The sequence below is a fragment of the Euprymna scolopes genome, chromosome 4, assembly GCF_053919585.1.
Source record: "Euprymna scolopes isolate OS-2025 chromosome 4, ASM5391958v1, whole genome shotgun sequence".
NCBI classification, from domain to species: Eukaryota; Metazoa; Mollusca; class Cephalopoda; order Sepiida; family Sepiolidae; genus Euprymna; species Euprymna scolopes.
The window spans coordinates 166708886-166724507 of NC_136485.1; the positions used below are offsets into that span (position 1 = coordinate 166708886).

General features: G+C 33.5%; 1 protein-coding gene across 2 annotated transcripts in view; it reads left to right on the forward strand.

The window, feature by feature from the left end:
- The window catches only part of LOC145269907 (cytochrome c oxidase assembly factor SCO1-like), a 59765-nt gene extending 45342 nt beyond the window's left edge, over positions 1–14423 (forward strand). For both annotated transcript variants that reach the window (XM_080125642.1, XM_080125644.1), the window contains exons 6-8: positions 2819–2911; positions 10304–10419; positions 14238–14423. In XM_080125642.1, the coding sequence (XP_079981768.1) occupies positions 2819–2911; positions 10304–10419; positions 14238–14369 (341 nt within the window). In that variant the 3' untranslated portion in view covers positions 14370–14423. The remainder of the gene's footprint in view (positions 1–2818; positions 2912–10303; positions 10420–14237) is intronic.
- Positions 14424–15622: the final 1199 nt, after the last annotated feature.

Sequence of the window (15622 nt, forward strand, 5' to 3'; positions counted from 1 at the left end):
GGCCAACTCTCTTCCTTATCTCCATCAAATCACATTCTAAGCTCATTCGTCAACATATACGCAGATGACACTACCATCTAATGCAACACTTCAAAAAACAACAAAGACCAAGATTTTTCAAAGTTCTCTCCTCCGACTTTGAGCATGTAGTGCAATGACGCAAAAGGGGGGGATTTAATTATATCTTTTCACTACCAACACTTTGATCCCCATTGGGCTCCAATGGTCTTTTGTCTTAAAGAAGCGGCCTTCTTTAACAAGCTTCTCGAAGTGACCTTCACCTTTGACTTGAAATGGAAAACTTACATCAAATCTGTTGCCAAAATAGCTGAAAAAATGCTTGGATCATTCTATTGCTCCAGAAGGTATCTCCTCCAAGGTGCAATCCTCTACGAGTGCAAGTACCAAATACGTCCTATAATGGAGTACTGCTGCCACATATGGAGAGGAACTGCTTGGATATCCTATCCTGCCTTGACAGAGTTCTAAACTGGCTTTGAAACTTTTTTTTTTTTAATTGCATTTTCACCCCAAATAAGGCACACTGCCACTTTGATGTAGGAGGCTACTATCTGGGACACAATTGCAAGGACACTATGTAGAGAGTTAAGCAACAAGATGACTGTTTACATTACACTTGAATTTTTGCATGTCAGTACAGTTGGGGAAACAGGAACCTGGAAGGGAACTCCAGTCTAGCAGGTCTGGGGAAGAAACTATTAGAGTAGAAAGCTTTCTGGCATCTGAGGATCTCTACTGTGAAGGGGTGGGATTTTGCTGCTTGTTGGGTTTTTCGGGGATATTTACGTCAAGGGGGTACAAGGGCTTGTAGTTCGTTGGAGCATCTACCATTAAAATACTTGTAAAACAGGAAAGGGATGCAACATTTTGTTGATGAGAGAGAGGTTGAAGCCTCGCTGACATTTCAGGACCTATTAGGTTGACAACTCTCTTTTGAACTCTGTCCAGGAGTTAGAAACTAGTAGCAGATGCACCAGTCCAAATGTGACAACAATACTCCATACATGGGTGAATGGTGGCCTTGTAGAGGTACAGAATACTTCCTGGTGTAAGTAACTTTCTAGCACGGTAGAGAGAGCCCACCTTCTTTGCAGCAGCCTTGGCAATGCTTTCGATGTATTCATTCCAATTCATGTTCCATGTGAACATTAAGCCGAGGAGTTTGAACGAAGTGCTTTCAGGTAATGTATCGGTAATGATAGCTATTGGTGGTTAAGAAGGTTTCTTGTAATTATTAAAAAGAAACTAGCTTAGTCTTGGCAGCAGTAAATGTTACCATCCATTTTTGTCCCCATTCCATTACAGACTGGAGGCCTTCCTCTAGGGTTTCCACCATTTCCTTAGATATGTGTTCATTCGTTTTACCCTCGTGCTTGTTATAGAGCATGGTGTCATCAGTAAATATGTCCATCTCAGAGACAATTTTATCAGGGAGGTCAATGAATATCAAGAATAATAAAGATCCAAGGATCGACTCGTGAGAACACCCACATTTCTATCATATTGTTTAGATGTACGACCGTTGAGGACAACCTAGTAGATGATGCTCTTTTTTCCTCCTTTCCATCTCTTTTCCACAGAAGAGACATTGCGAGCCTGTTTCTGCTTTATCATTATTTTTATGGCAAGTGCTCATCTGAGCTTCAGTCTATGGTCCCCCTCCCATCAAACTTTCACAAAAAAAACATTCGTCTAGCTACAAGTATTATCAACAATTTCCCCCCTCTCTCCGTCTGTGCATAAACTTAAATGCAAATTCCATGGACAAAGCTTCTTTCTTAGAACTGCCTATCTGTGGAACTCTATTCTGCTGGCTTGCTTTCTTACTAATTACAACATAGTTATCTTTCAAGATTTTGTTGAGCCATTCACTTAAATAATCAAATTATTAATGACCATTATGCTGTTGTGTCAATGACCATCATACACATATTAACCCTTATCCTTGAATGGTCTTATGGCCTTGGTAAGTGATGTCTTGTAAAAATAAAAACATGCGAGAATGGCAGTGTACAATACATTTCTTACCTTTACGCTTGAATGTTTGAGATGTTGTCAATGACGAAATGTCATAGCAAAACAATCCTAGCTGCAGTCTAGTAGATAAAATTTTCAGTATTACTGTAAAGGTCACCATGTTACCTGTTGTCAGTCATCTGAAATGCTTCAAAGTGTGTACCTCATCAATGCTCCAAAGCCTCACAGTAGTTCACTTAAGACATGAAGTATGTCAGTAGTGTTCTGCTTGATCGTACATTTCAAATACAAACAAAAATCTAAGAACTCCTCTACTCAGAGGTTTATTACACACTGATGTCAACATAGTTGCTACACAAAATAAGGATTTAAAGAATAGGAATATGAAACGATTAGACTTTGTAGCTGGTTTAAAACGTAAAGAAGTTATAGCCCAATGACTTAGAATGTGTGGTTTATGTTAAGTTGATGGTTTAATATGGTTAAATGTGTGCTCATTTTTGCATTGAATACTGATCCCTATTAATCCTTAACTGTGCATCGAGTGGATACCATAATATTTAGTTCGCTGCACCTTATAACAAAGGTCTATACAAAATTTCAGCCAGAGATGGGCCCAGTAGTTACCAAGAAAAAGTGTAATGGACAGACAGATTAAGAGAAATATAATATAGATTTTTAGTAAGCAAGGAAAAATGGCATTCCAGAAAGAAAAAAAAAAATTTTGTTAACTGAATAGATTGAATTTATAAAAATCAATCATACAACCCATTATTTTTAGTTTAATAATAAAATTGTTTTTTTTTGTTTTTTTTCACAGATGAATCTCGTCAAGCAAGGACTATAACTCCATTGTTCATTACTGTTGACCCGGAACGAGATTCTGTGGAAGCTATAAAGAATTATGTTAACGGTAAGTTTAGTTTTGAAATAATTGGAGAAGTCCAGAGAAAGAAATCTATTATACAGAGTAATTCAAAAGTAAAAAAAACAGTAAAAAAAATATTTCATAATCATAAAGAATTGCATTAATATAACTGATACATAAACCTATTCAAAATGCTGTCAACCTACTTTTGGCTCACTCTATATAAATGAAACTTATAATTTTATATCTGACTAAAAGTTCCAAACTACATAAGATGCGCTTATGTTATTGGATTCAGTGTGACTCCAATCTGAACTTACATTAATAAAAAAATATGGTAATACTAGATTTTTTAGCCTGTTAAAAACTGGCAAAAATTATAGCCCATTGACTTCAATTGAGTATTTTTGGTTAAATTGATGGTTTTGAATGTGGTTAAATTTGTGCTTATTTTTTGTATTAAATACTAATCTCTAACTGTGCATTGAACAGATACCATAATACTTCGTTTGTTGCATCTTATAAAAAGGTCCATACAAAATTCTAGCTAAATCAGCACAATAGTTTTTGAGAAAAAATGGAACAGACATGCAGACAGACTAGAAGAATTATAATATAGATTCCGGCGGGGTTAAATGAGTCTTTGTTGTTTAATGTATATATAATTTATATAATATATACACACTGACAAATCTTTTGTCACTATTCTCAAAATTAGCAGGAAGACAGATTTCAAAGTATTTTTTAAGTACAATTAAGCTTCTTGTTCATTGACAAAGAGAGAGAGAAACATCAGTTGTAAGAGGTTGGTTGGTTGGTATGTGGCTCACTGATGAAGAGCTGTCAAGATGTCAAATTACGCTCACCGTTGTATTTTCTCTCTCCTTTTTCTGTTTATTTTTCTTTTCTTTTATATAGTAAAAAATCGACATTCCTGGAATTGTAAACATCAAGATATTATATTCTTGTTTTCTATTTTGCATTGCACAATTCATAACTTCTGACCTTGGAATGTAAACAGTTTTTGTTTTTGTTTCGATTACAAATCCGGTCATTTTTATGGGACCAAAAATATAGGTCAACTCCATCTGGAATTTGTGTTTATGCGCACATTTGCTTTCAAATGTACATCGCCACATCCCTATATCCAACATCTTTCCAACCAGATCACGACTTTACTCTTAGTAATATCCTTTCACAAACCTTTAGCATTCCTTCAAATCATTAATTTAACAAGTAGACCTTCCATTGTTTCACAGAAGCTACTAAATCATCAGCACACAGCTTTTCCTTCGTACAATCCATATGAAACTCCCTGGATGATGCTAAGATATAAATGACTTTGTACTCAATACAGAAACCTGTTGTACTTTATTTAACTTTGTACATTAACTTAAAAACTGTCACTGTTAATTATAACACAACATCAAGCATTTCTGTATATTGCTTGAACAACTTTCACCAACCATTTGTTTGCTCCTAGTTTACATATACAGCATCTCTCATGGACAATGCTTCCAAGACAAATGAAAAACAACAGACTTATTACACAACTTTGATGTATTACTTTTTAAAATTAAAGATGGCACTAAATATGCTGTAAATTCTGACATAACATTATGCAATTTTTTCACAAGCAAGTACTAAATTATCTGCGTACAGTATCTCTTCCGGACAACTCTCTGAATGATGCTTCTAAGCAACAAATGAAAAGCAACAAACTACAGAAATCTGATGTATTGCTAATTTAACATTTAAACTGTCATTAAATGTGCTGTTAATTCCAATACAACTTTGAACACTTCTGTATATTGCTTGAACAACTTTCACAAACCACTTGTTTGTCCTTAGTTTACGCAAAACCCACATACGGCATAATTACATTGACACACCAGTTCCCATTAGATCATTGAAGCTAAGCAACATTGAGCCTGGTCAGTACTAAGATGGATGAGCATTTGGGAATTCCAGATGCTATATATGCTCTCTGCTTATCTTGGCATTGTTTCCAGTCGTTTTGGACTTCCCTTTGCCATTGGATTCAAGCAGTGACGATTCCGGGAAGTATGGTTGAAATTGCGCAAGCTTTGCCTCACAATTACACACACAGCTACCCTTACAGGGGGTATCCATTGTCTTTTGAGACTGAACGAAGGTTTTCACATAAAATCCACAGGTAACTTCTCTTGGCAGTCTATCAAAAGCTTTGGCCAAATCCACAAAAGCAAAATATGTTCTTCTTACCAAGTTACTTCCCTTGCATTTGTCTGAGGATAAATATTGCACAATTGTTACTTTTCCCAGGAATAAAACCAAACTGTGTTTCATCTTTGCTTATCTGACTTTTTGTTTGCTGCTCAGTTATTCTGTCAACCACTTTCAGAATTTGATTCATGAACTATTTTGAATTATTTTTCTCCAAACTTGCAATTTGGAAATATTTTCCACCATGGCAACACTAGGTAAATGTAACTCGTTTTAAATAGATTGTTATTAATTGTGTGTGTGTTTTGTTTTTTAATTGCTTTAAATTTTATGAGAAGGATCATTTCAACATTTTTTCTATATGAAGAAACATACTCACATAGAAATGATCCACAATAAATATTATTAAGAAAAAAACTGTCAAACACTGTATTTTTCATTACAGAAAAAATGTACTGCTATATGTACTAACTGAGCATGTAGAAATTCTACAAATAATTGAAGAAAATAAGTTTCAACTTTATTAATCTATATACCTTTAAAAGTGAAATTGCCTATCTGTGTGTGTGTGTGTGTGTGTGTGTGTGTGTGTGTGTGTGTGTGTATATTTCCCTACCAAACTATTCTGTCAATTTTCAGTCTACAGACTCGAGATTCGACATAAGGAGTATTGAGATTTGGGAAAATCTTTTTAATCGGTTTTCGGCCATAAATTTGGCTGTCAAGGGGTCAAGTTCAACGATTTGACCTTTGAAAACTCTACCAAACCCTTCCGTCAATTTTTGATCTAAACACTTAAAATTTTAGATATAGGTTACTTGGACATGGATCAAACTTTTTAATTTAATTTGAGCCCAAAACAAATGTTAAGGGATCAAAATTGGGGTCAAAGTTTAAAAAAAAAATTTGACTTCTGCGATCTCTATCAAATTACTCAGCCAACTTTTTGTCTAAACATTTGAAATTTTACATAAAGTGTAATAAGACATAGGGCAAGCTTTTTAATTGGTTTTTGGCCGAAAATTTGACTGCCAAGGGGTAAAAGTTCAAAAGATTTGTGGTCTCTAGCAAACTATTCAGCCAATTTTGGGGCTAAACATTTGAAATTTTACATAAAGGGTATTCAGACATGCAGCAAGCTTTATAATCAGTTTTTGGGCGAAAATTTGTCCGCCAAGGGGTCAAAGTTGAAAGAGTTGACCTTTGCAGAGTCTACCAAACTCCTCTGCCAATTTTGGGTCTAAACACTTTAGATGTAGGTTGTCTGGCAAACTTTTTAATATATATACACATAAAGTTATGAACAGTACATAGGGCTGAACTGCTGGTTTTATAAATATTCTCTCTCATGTGTGTGTGTTTGGAAACTTTGAGTATTTTATAAAAAATATATATAATCAAATGCAGTTTAAATTTCTATGGATATTAACTAAGTTTAACATATCGCAGACTTAGCAATTGCATAAGCCAACTTACTGCTAGAAAAATCAGGAATACAAAGGAGAATTTAACAAGGGGAATATAACAGTGGAAAGAAAAAAGAAACATTAATTTATCTTAAATAGAAAACTGGTATCATCAGCTGTTTACCATGGAGCTGTTTCAGAGATTTAAAAACAGGACAGTTGTTAAATATAGGGCTCTACAGTAGAAAATACCACTTTCCCAATAAGAAAATGTGGACAACCTAGTCACTATTTCACTAATACACGTAACCCACTCTCCCCCCCAAAATGGGAATTTTTAAAGTACATATTGCTAGATGTGAACAAATGGCAACACTATGAGATAGTGACTTTGATGACCTTGAGCAAGTAAACATTTCGCCATTTTAGAAACCATGGATCAGGATTAAGCAACATCATACACTACTCATTGAATCATCACACTAATCATTGAAGGCTCTGAGAATTGTTTGGTAATCATATGATTACAAAATTTGGTTATGTTGCCTGACCTTCTAAGTCGCCAGATTTTTCTGTTTGTGATTATTTTTCATTTTTTTTTTTTTTTATGGAGCTATCTCAAGAGTAAAGCTTACACAACTCAATTAAGAACTCTGGATAAATTAAAACAGACATGTTGCAGCAGTTGATGAGAAATCTCAACAGCAAATTTCTAAGAACCATTCGTACAGGAAGACACAATCTACAGGACATATTTTTTTTTTTAAATGAAAACTCCATCATTGTTTCTTAAATATCATTCTTTAAGATTTCAATAAATAAATGAAATATTTTTCTTCCATCATTCTTGGTTTTATTGGATTGCTAAAAAGTTCCCATTACATATATATAAATTTAAAAAAAAAACGATCATCTATAAACCTATAAAGTTAAATTTTTTTTCTTACTCTGACATTGATATAAAAACCCACTTTTTCTATTTAAAAATTATTAAAGCATATTTCTTAATATATCATGGATATATGAGTGACTGCATGAAGGTTAATTAATTTGCATATTCCTTTGAAAAACAAGCATTAATTAATTATTCATTTTTTATGTTTTTTTTTTACTAGATGATTGGTTTTATTTCACTATTACGCTCAATTTTATGTATGCAAAGTTTCTGCTATTTTAAAAATTTAATCAAGTTTTATTTGTAAGGAAAATCATCCACATGTCGGATTGTCCTGACAAATTCCTGTACAGAGGGATGTTAGACAGTCGGGCATAGTGTCAAGTAGGCATTGTGTGTGTGTGTGTGTGTGTCCAGCCAGATAGGAATGGGTTGAGTGGAGGAGAGAGAAGGGGTTGAAGAGAGGAAGGTAGATAGAAGTTTTCAATAGAAATAGTTTACACTTTTGTCTCGGGCAATGCAGAGAAGCCTTGCTAGTTAAAATATAGATAAGATATATTTCAGTAATTGTCACTATAATCTACAAATAAATGTTTTCTTGCTTTATTATTATTATTATTATTATTAAAAAAAATTCTATTGTATAATTTATGATCAGAAGCATCTGATGTTACTATAATCTACAAATAAATGTTTTCTTGCTTTATTATTATTATTATTATTAAAAAAAATTCTATTGTATAATTTATGATCAGAAGCATCTGATGTTACTATAATCTACAAATAAATGTTTTCTTGCTTTATTATTATTATTAAAAAAAAATTCTATTGTATAATTTATGATCAGAAACATCTGATGTTATCCACCAACGGGAACCTTGATTCTGTACTCCTCTCAGCCCTGAACCCCATTTTTACCATTTTATTATTTCTGTAATTTTTAAATTTGAAATTAGAAAATAAAATGTTTGTGCTACTCATGGATGTCCAGCACAATATTTTTGTAATCTCACTTCCTTTTCTCTTAATATAGCAACTGCTACCAGATCAAGATTTCTGAAGATAAAGGCTTCCTAGCCTTAAAATGCACCAAACATTGATGTTGTTGCACCAAACATTGATGTTGTTTCTTTTTTTTCTTTTTCCTTTGCAAAACTCTATCTGTTCTGTGGTGGGTCATGCGAAAGCTTGGTGTGGAAGAATGGGTTGTACTTAATGGTCATGTATGCGAATGCCGTTTGTTGGAGTGAACGGTCAATACAGGCCTGAATTTAATGTAAAGGTTGGGTGCATCAAAGTTCTGTAATCAGCACTCTTCTCTTTGTCATTGTTATGGAAGCTTTGTCTGAGGAGTTCCACACAGGTTGTCCATGGGAACTGCTTTATGTAAACGATCTTGTCATCAGTACTGAATCGATGGATAGACTCTTCCACAAGCTTAGTATATGGAAATAACAGTTTGAAGCTTAGCGTCTCAGAATAAACATGAGTAAAACCAAAATACTCTGCAGTTAACATGATACTCTAAAACTGGTTGCCAAATGCAGGTATCCTTGTGGTGCATATAAAAAGGGTGTTGTTAACAATTCCATCCCCTGCTCCTCCTGCAAGATTGGATGCTTAAATCATGGTTTGGTATCAAGAGCAGACTGCAAGACAAAACTTCACTTCTGCAATTGAGAGAAACTGTTCTGAATGAGATAAATTTAGAGACTTTCCTTCAATCGTCACTTTCAGAGGCATCTCATTACACAATAGACGTTATTCTTGCAAGACCTGTGTCAGAAGCGTTTTCCTGTCTGCTAGTGAGATGGCTTGTTACAGTTGAGGACATTACTAGACTAACTCACAGTGATCCTCAAAGCTTTCTGCTGGTACTACCAGATCAGGCTGTCTGAAGATATTGGCTTCCTGAGATGAAATGCATCTAACATTGATGCTTTTTGTTTTTCTGCTTCTTTTGCAAAACTTATGTTCAGCAAAAACAAAAACAACAACCCACCTTTTCCCCTTTTCCTTCTTATTTCCCCTTTTTCTTTCTATCTCCCCCACTTCCTGACTGGTTTCCTAACATACAATGTACCAAACATTAATACTGTAACCCTTTTCCCTCTCTCATTGCAAAACTCATTCATGTTCTGCAGGTCAGGGAAAAAAAACTATAAAATCCACTATAAAACAACCAAATCAAACACTACAAACTATCGATTGAAGATACAAAAATTTTGAATAATAAAAACCTTTACAAAATAACTGGATGCAACATGAATACTATTTCCAAAATAACTGGATTCAGCATTGAATAACCCCAAAAAGGGTTGATATGCCATAAAACAAAACAATCAAATGAAAGCTTTCTGATAGAACCTCTCTCAGTGGGCTGAGATCCAGGCTTGACCTCAATTCGGCAGATGAGATCCCGAGCTGGAATAGATCAAGATGGTTTGGCCACATCCAACACGTGACAGTTGATAAGCGACCAAGAAAAATCATTAATTTTGATGTTTTCGGAACCTGTCCAAGTGGTCAACCTAGATAGATTGAAAAAATCCAACAGGACCTAAAAAATTGTAGGCAAACAGAAGCGTTGGCAATGGATTAAATTAAATGGAGAGAAGCCATTCGACTAATTCGATGACCCAAAGTCCAACCCTCGAACTTGAGGGAAACAAGTGATGATAAACAGGCAGTGGTAGTAGTAACTTTCCCCCAAAATGAAAAACGAAACAAAATAATTAAAAAAAAATATAGTGCTGTGGACAAGGTGCAGTAGGATATAAGTTACCTAATTTAATCTGCTGATCAGGTCTTTTTGCTAATATAGTATCGATTCATTTTGTGTTGAAATAATTTTAAAATTGTATATGAGCTGCAAATATAAAATTTAAACTGTTTAAAATTTTTTTTTTTTAAATAAACTTTTCCTTTTAGAATTTTCTCCAAAACTGATCGGATTAACAGGTGACAAGGAGAAAGTTAACGAAGCTACTCGGGCGTACAGAGTCTATTACAGTGTTGGACCAAAGGATGAAGATAACGACTATATTGTAAGTTATTTGTACATGTTAAATGTATACTGAATTATCTCCCTTAGTATTATGCATGTATTGATGCAAAGATATTGAGACAGACGTTTTTTTGGTTCTGATTTAGTTTAACTAAACACCATATGAATACATAAAAACACTCAGTAACATGAATTCCATGCATTTTTAGCTTGCCGAGTTTTACGAGGATGAAATGCTGAAAATTCTGTAGAGCTTAATTACCATATATATTTTCATAGCACTCTGTTATATATATTTAAAAAAATTTATAGGTCAGAAAAATATTTGTACCGCTGGCTTCAAATCCAATACAGAGGAACCAGTTTATGGTCGAGAAATATTGGACTATCTTCAGCCTGTTTTTTATCTGTTCTTCCCGGAAATGACGACTGCACGTTTTTATTTTTAACTTGCAAATTATTTATTTATTATTGACAGTACCAATGTTTTTCTAATCTTCTGTAAAATTTTTAAAATATTATGCCCTTATATTGAATTTTTCTTTATAATGAAGCACTTTGATGGGGTTCTTTGACACAAGCACCACACAGTATATATATATATATATATATATATATATATATATATATATATATATATATATATATATATTACCATTACTTGTATTACAATTTTAGGTTCTAATCTGTTATTTATAATACTTTGTATTTATATTGTATCTAATTCTATACTAGGTCTACTTTGGAATTCATTGTTGCTCAACATGTACATGATTTTAAGAGTCCGTACTATCCACCATTTTTCTTTATTCATAATGTTTACTTTGTCTTATAAAATTAGATAGTTTATCTTTTTGATCATATATGGAGTTAAAAGGGAAATTCTCTGCCTTGTAGATTAAATTTAAGGGTTCAATTCCAAATGCCATTTATGGCATTTGGAATTGAACCCTTAAATTTACCAAGGTTCGAATTTAAGCTTACCAGGTTTGAAATGATAGATCTGAAAAAACGTGGATGTTGCATTGAAACGTGAAAATAATAACCAAAATGAGAATAGTGGTCAGAATAATCCAAATCTCTTTATTTTTCATTCATATTTCATGATGCAAATCACAATATTAATTTTTTTTTATCCCCGAAAACTCTTTATGCAACACTTAGTGCAATTCCGGCCAATAGTTCTTAACCTATGTTGATTGTTATTACGAATGGTAGCAATGGTAATATTAGACCAAGTAGGGAATAAGGACTCTGACTGACTTCACTGTGAAGAAAAAACGATACCTCTCCCTCAACAAAGTTTGACTCTCACCTTCGCAGTTCGCACACATTGGCGCTGTAAACAAATATCACAGCAAGAAAACTTTTTAAACGAAATTTGTATTGCTATATATTTTTTGAAATAATAATAAAAACGAATTATATTATTGCACAAAGCTTTTGTAAACCAAATTTTGTATTGCATTTTTTTTTTTTTTAAATAATTAAAAAAAAGAAATAATTATCTTATATTGCGAGGATAAAGCATTTTAGACCAAACTTTCTATTTATATATATTTTTTAAAACGAGTTATATTATTGTACCATGAAAATAAAATTTTTTCAAACAAACTTTAAATTGCTTTTTTTTTTTTTTTTTTTTTTTTTTTTTGTTAAATAATAATAAAACAAATATTATTTACTTCTGACCAGGACTGATTTTTTTGTAGAGCACATTTATATATTTACGTAACTTTTTACAAAACATTTTGCTGGTAGGAGGATTTTCCGTACATTAAAAACCAATGTAAGAATTTAGAACGCTGAGTGGAATCGCCATAAATTGTTTATTAATGTTCAGGTGTGTGATGTTTAAATATGTTTTGCTCCTTACATTAAAAACTTACCTTGTATTTAACTTTGCCCTTGTGGGGGAGGCAAGCAAATAGCAAAGTTTTTTTGTTTTTTTTTTATTAATAAAAATAAATGTTAGAAAAACATTTTTAAATAAAATTATGTATTTTATTATTGATTATTATGTCATTTTGATAAAATTACCTCAGTCAAGAAGGATTTCTTCTTTGTTGATCACTGACAGTGTCCTGATAATAATCAATATTAATAAAATACATGATTTATTTAGAAATCCTTTTATAACCGTTAGTTTTTTGCCCTTGTGGGGAGGTAAGCAAATAGCAAAGTTGTTTTCTATAGAAAATAAGTTATAAAAAGATTTGTACGTTGTGATACTACACCTCATCTTTATAAAAAAATAAAAGTTATAAGGTAATAATGTAATTTTCAAATCTCGCTTGTTTCTCCTTAACTGACTGCAGACAGGAGAGATCAGAATCCTAAGTTCTCAATTCTTACGTTGATTTTTAATGTAGGGAAAAATTTTGTTCCCCCACAAAATGTTTTGTAAAAAGTTATTTAAAAATTTTTTTATTTATTTTATTATATTTTTACTCCAAACAAGGCACAGTACCATTTTGATGTAGGGGGCTACTATCTGGGATATAAGTTGCAGGGATACTATGTAGAGAGTTGAACAACAAGATGTCTGTTCACATTACACTTGAACTTCTGCATGTCAGTACAGTTGGGGAAGCAGGAACCCGGAAGGGAATTCCAAAGTCTAGTGGTTCTGGGGAGAAAACTATTATAATAGGGTGTACAAGGGTTTGTAGTTTGTCGGAGTATCTACCATTAAAATACTTGTAAAACAGACAGAGGGATGCAACATTTCGTCGATGGGACAGGCTAAAGCTTAGATGACAGTTTGGAATCTATTAGGCTGGCGGCTCTCTTTTGAACCTTGACGCATTCTACAGAAAAATCCATCTAGGCCGCGAGTAAATGATATAACTCGTTTTATTATTATTAAAAAACAAAATCTAAAGTTTGGTTTTAAAGTTTTATTGTCGCAACATAATAATATAACTTGTTTTTATTATCATTTAAAAAAATATATATCAATTCAAAGTTTGGTTTTTAAAAGTTTTCTTGTCACGATATTTGTTTACAGAGCCAATGTGTGTGTGAAGAATAGGTTAAACCGGTGTCGAAGGAAAGGTGTCCTTTTTTCTTTCTTTCCAGGGAAGTCAGTCAGGGTACTTATTACCTACTTTGTCAACTCCAGCAATTTTAATAGGTCCAAGAAATTTAAGAGTAATAGCTAACACAAAAAGTGTTTATAAATTATAAAAAGATTGAGTGGACGTACATGAGTGAGGCCCCCATAGCTAAATGCGCATTGGTTCCAATGTTGTACGCACCACGTTCCAGGGAGCATTCATTAATCTGAAAAGAAAGGAAAGACTTTATTTTATTTTTTTTTTATTTTGATTATTTATTTTATTATCATTCAAAAAATATATATCAATACAAAGTTTGGTTTTAAAAAGTTTTCTTGTCACAATATTTGTTTACACAGCCAATGTGTGTACGAAGGTGAAGGTTAAATCGGTGTCGAAGGAAAGGTGTCCTTCTTTCTTCACATTGAAGTCAGTCAGGGTACTTAGTCCCTACTTTGTCTCTAATATTTTAACTGTGACCCTGCAATGACATGCTTGTTGAAAGCATATCAGGCCATATTTTGATTGATAGTTTTTAACTTATTAACAGTGTCAGTAGCATGATTTTGATCCATCTAGTATGCCAAGGATGCTTTATGCTAAATTTTTTAGTGACTGATGAATAGCTTTGGAGTTTATAAGAATTTTTTTTTTATTTTTTTATTAGTAGTAAGATAAAAATCTATCCTAATCAGCACAGTTTAATTTTGATTGTAAAAATTATTTAAAAAAAAAAAAAAATATATATATATATATATATATATATATATCTAATTCTTTCACTTTAATTATTTTCCAGGTGGATCACACAATAATAATGTATCTGCTAGATCCAAACGGAGATTTTGTGGATTATTATGGACAAAATCGAGATGTTCAGGAAATTACCAGTTCTATTTTGTTGCACATGAAAAAGTTTGAATGGAAGTGACCTATTACTGTAATTAATTAATTCTTACATAAAATGAATAATTTTTACATTTAATGTTTGTTGGAGTTTATTTATTTATTTTTATTTATTACTTATCAAGGTCCAAAAGCCACTGGAGGATTGTGGTAGAATGATCCAACTATTTTTCCAGCGACCTTAACAACAGATTTGATGTAAGACTTTCATTTCAAATCCAGAGTGAAGGTCAGTTCTAGAAACTTGTCAAGCCAGAGTGCTTCTTCAAGATGAGATCCATTCATTTCAATTGGGGTGAAGTGGGGACCAGAGCACTGGTTGTGAAAAACCCCCCAGAAAATTGGTTCTTTGTTGCCTTTTAAAATGCTCCTAGGTATAACACTAAAGTTTATCCAGTGGTAAGGTTCCACTTTGGGGAGTGTAATGTTATCCCTTTTGTCAGCATAACTTCCAGGTCCATTCAGAGACCTGCACTCTGTTTTTTTTTTTTTCTATTAGAGGACCAGCTAAGAACATATGCTCTGTCATGATACCAACTTCATAAGAGCCTGCAGGGAGCTAGGTATAGAATCCAACCTAGAGTAACACTAGGTGCTGCCTAATTGTTCAATTCTCCCCATGCTCCCCACATGGAAGGGGCTTGAGAAAGGATGATCGGCATGACAAAAAAACTTTTCGGCTCCATATTGCTGGAACACAAACAGAAGTTGACTCATGAACTGCTTATTACTTTCCTAGCAGAGGTCACCTCTCTCATCAATGTCAGACCTCTCATAGAAGTATCTAAAGACCCAAATGACCCCTGCATACTCACTCCTGCTACCCTCCTAACCCAAAAACCAGGAGGACATTTCGTCCATGAACTTGAATTTGGGCCAAGAGATATCATAAAAAGCCAATGGAAACTCATCCAACACCTGGCAGCGACATTCTGGGGAAAATGGCGGAAAGCCTACATAGCTTCACTCCAAACACGAGCAAAATAGACCTTGAAAGACTGTAATCTCAGGGAAGGGGACATAGTGCCGCTGAATGACAATCAGGTAGAAAGAAGTTCATGGCCCTTAGAGTTTGTCACATATGTTTTCCCTAGTGTGGACAAGCTTGTCAGGAAAATGGAGCTAAAAGTATCCAGGAAAGACGGCACTGGGTACCTACTTAGACCCATTACAGAAATTGTCATTCTCATATCTTAACATTGATCATATTCTGATCCGTACCATTATAGGCCTTCCGCATCACAGCTTCAGTAACATGTCAGGAGGGGAGTGTCGTGA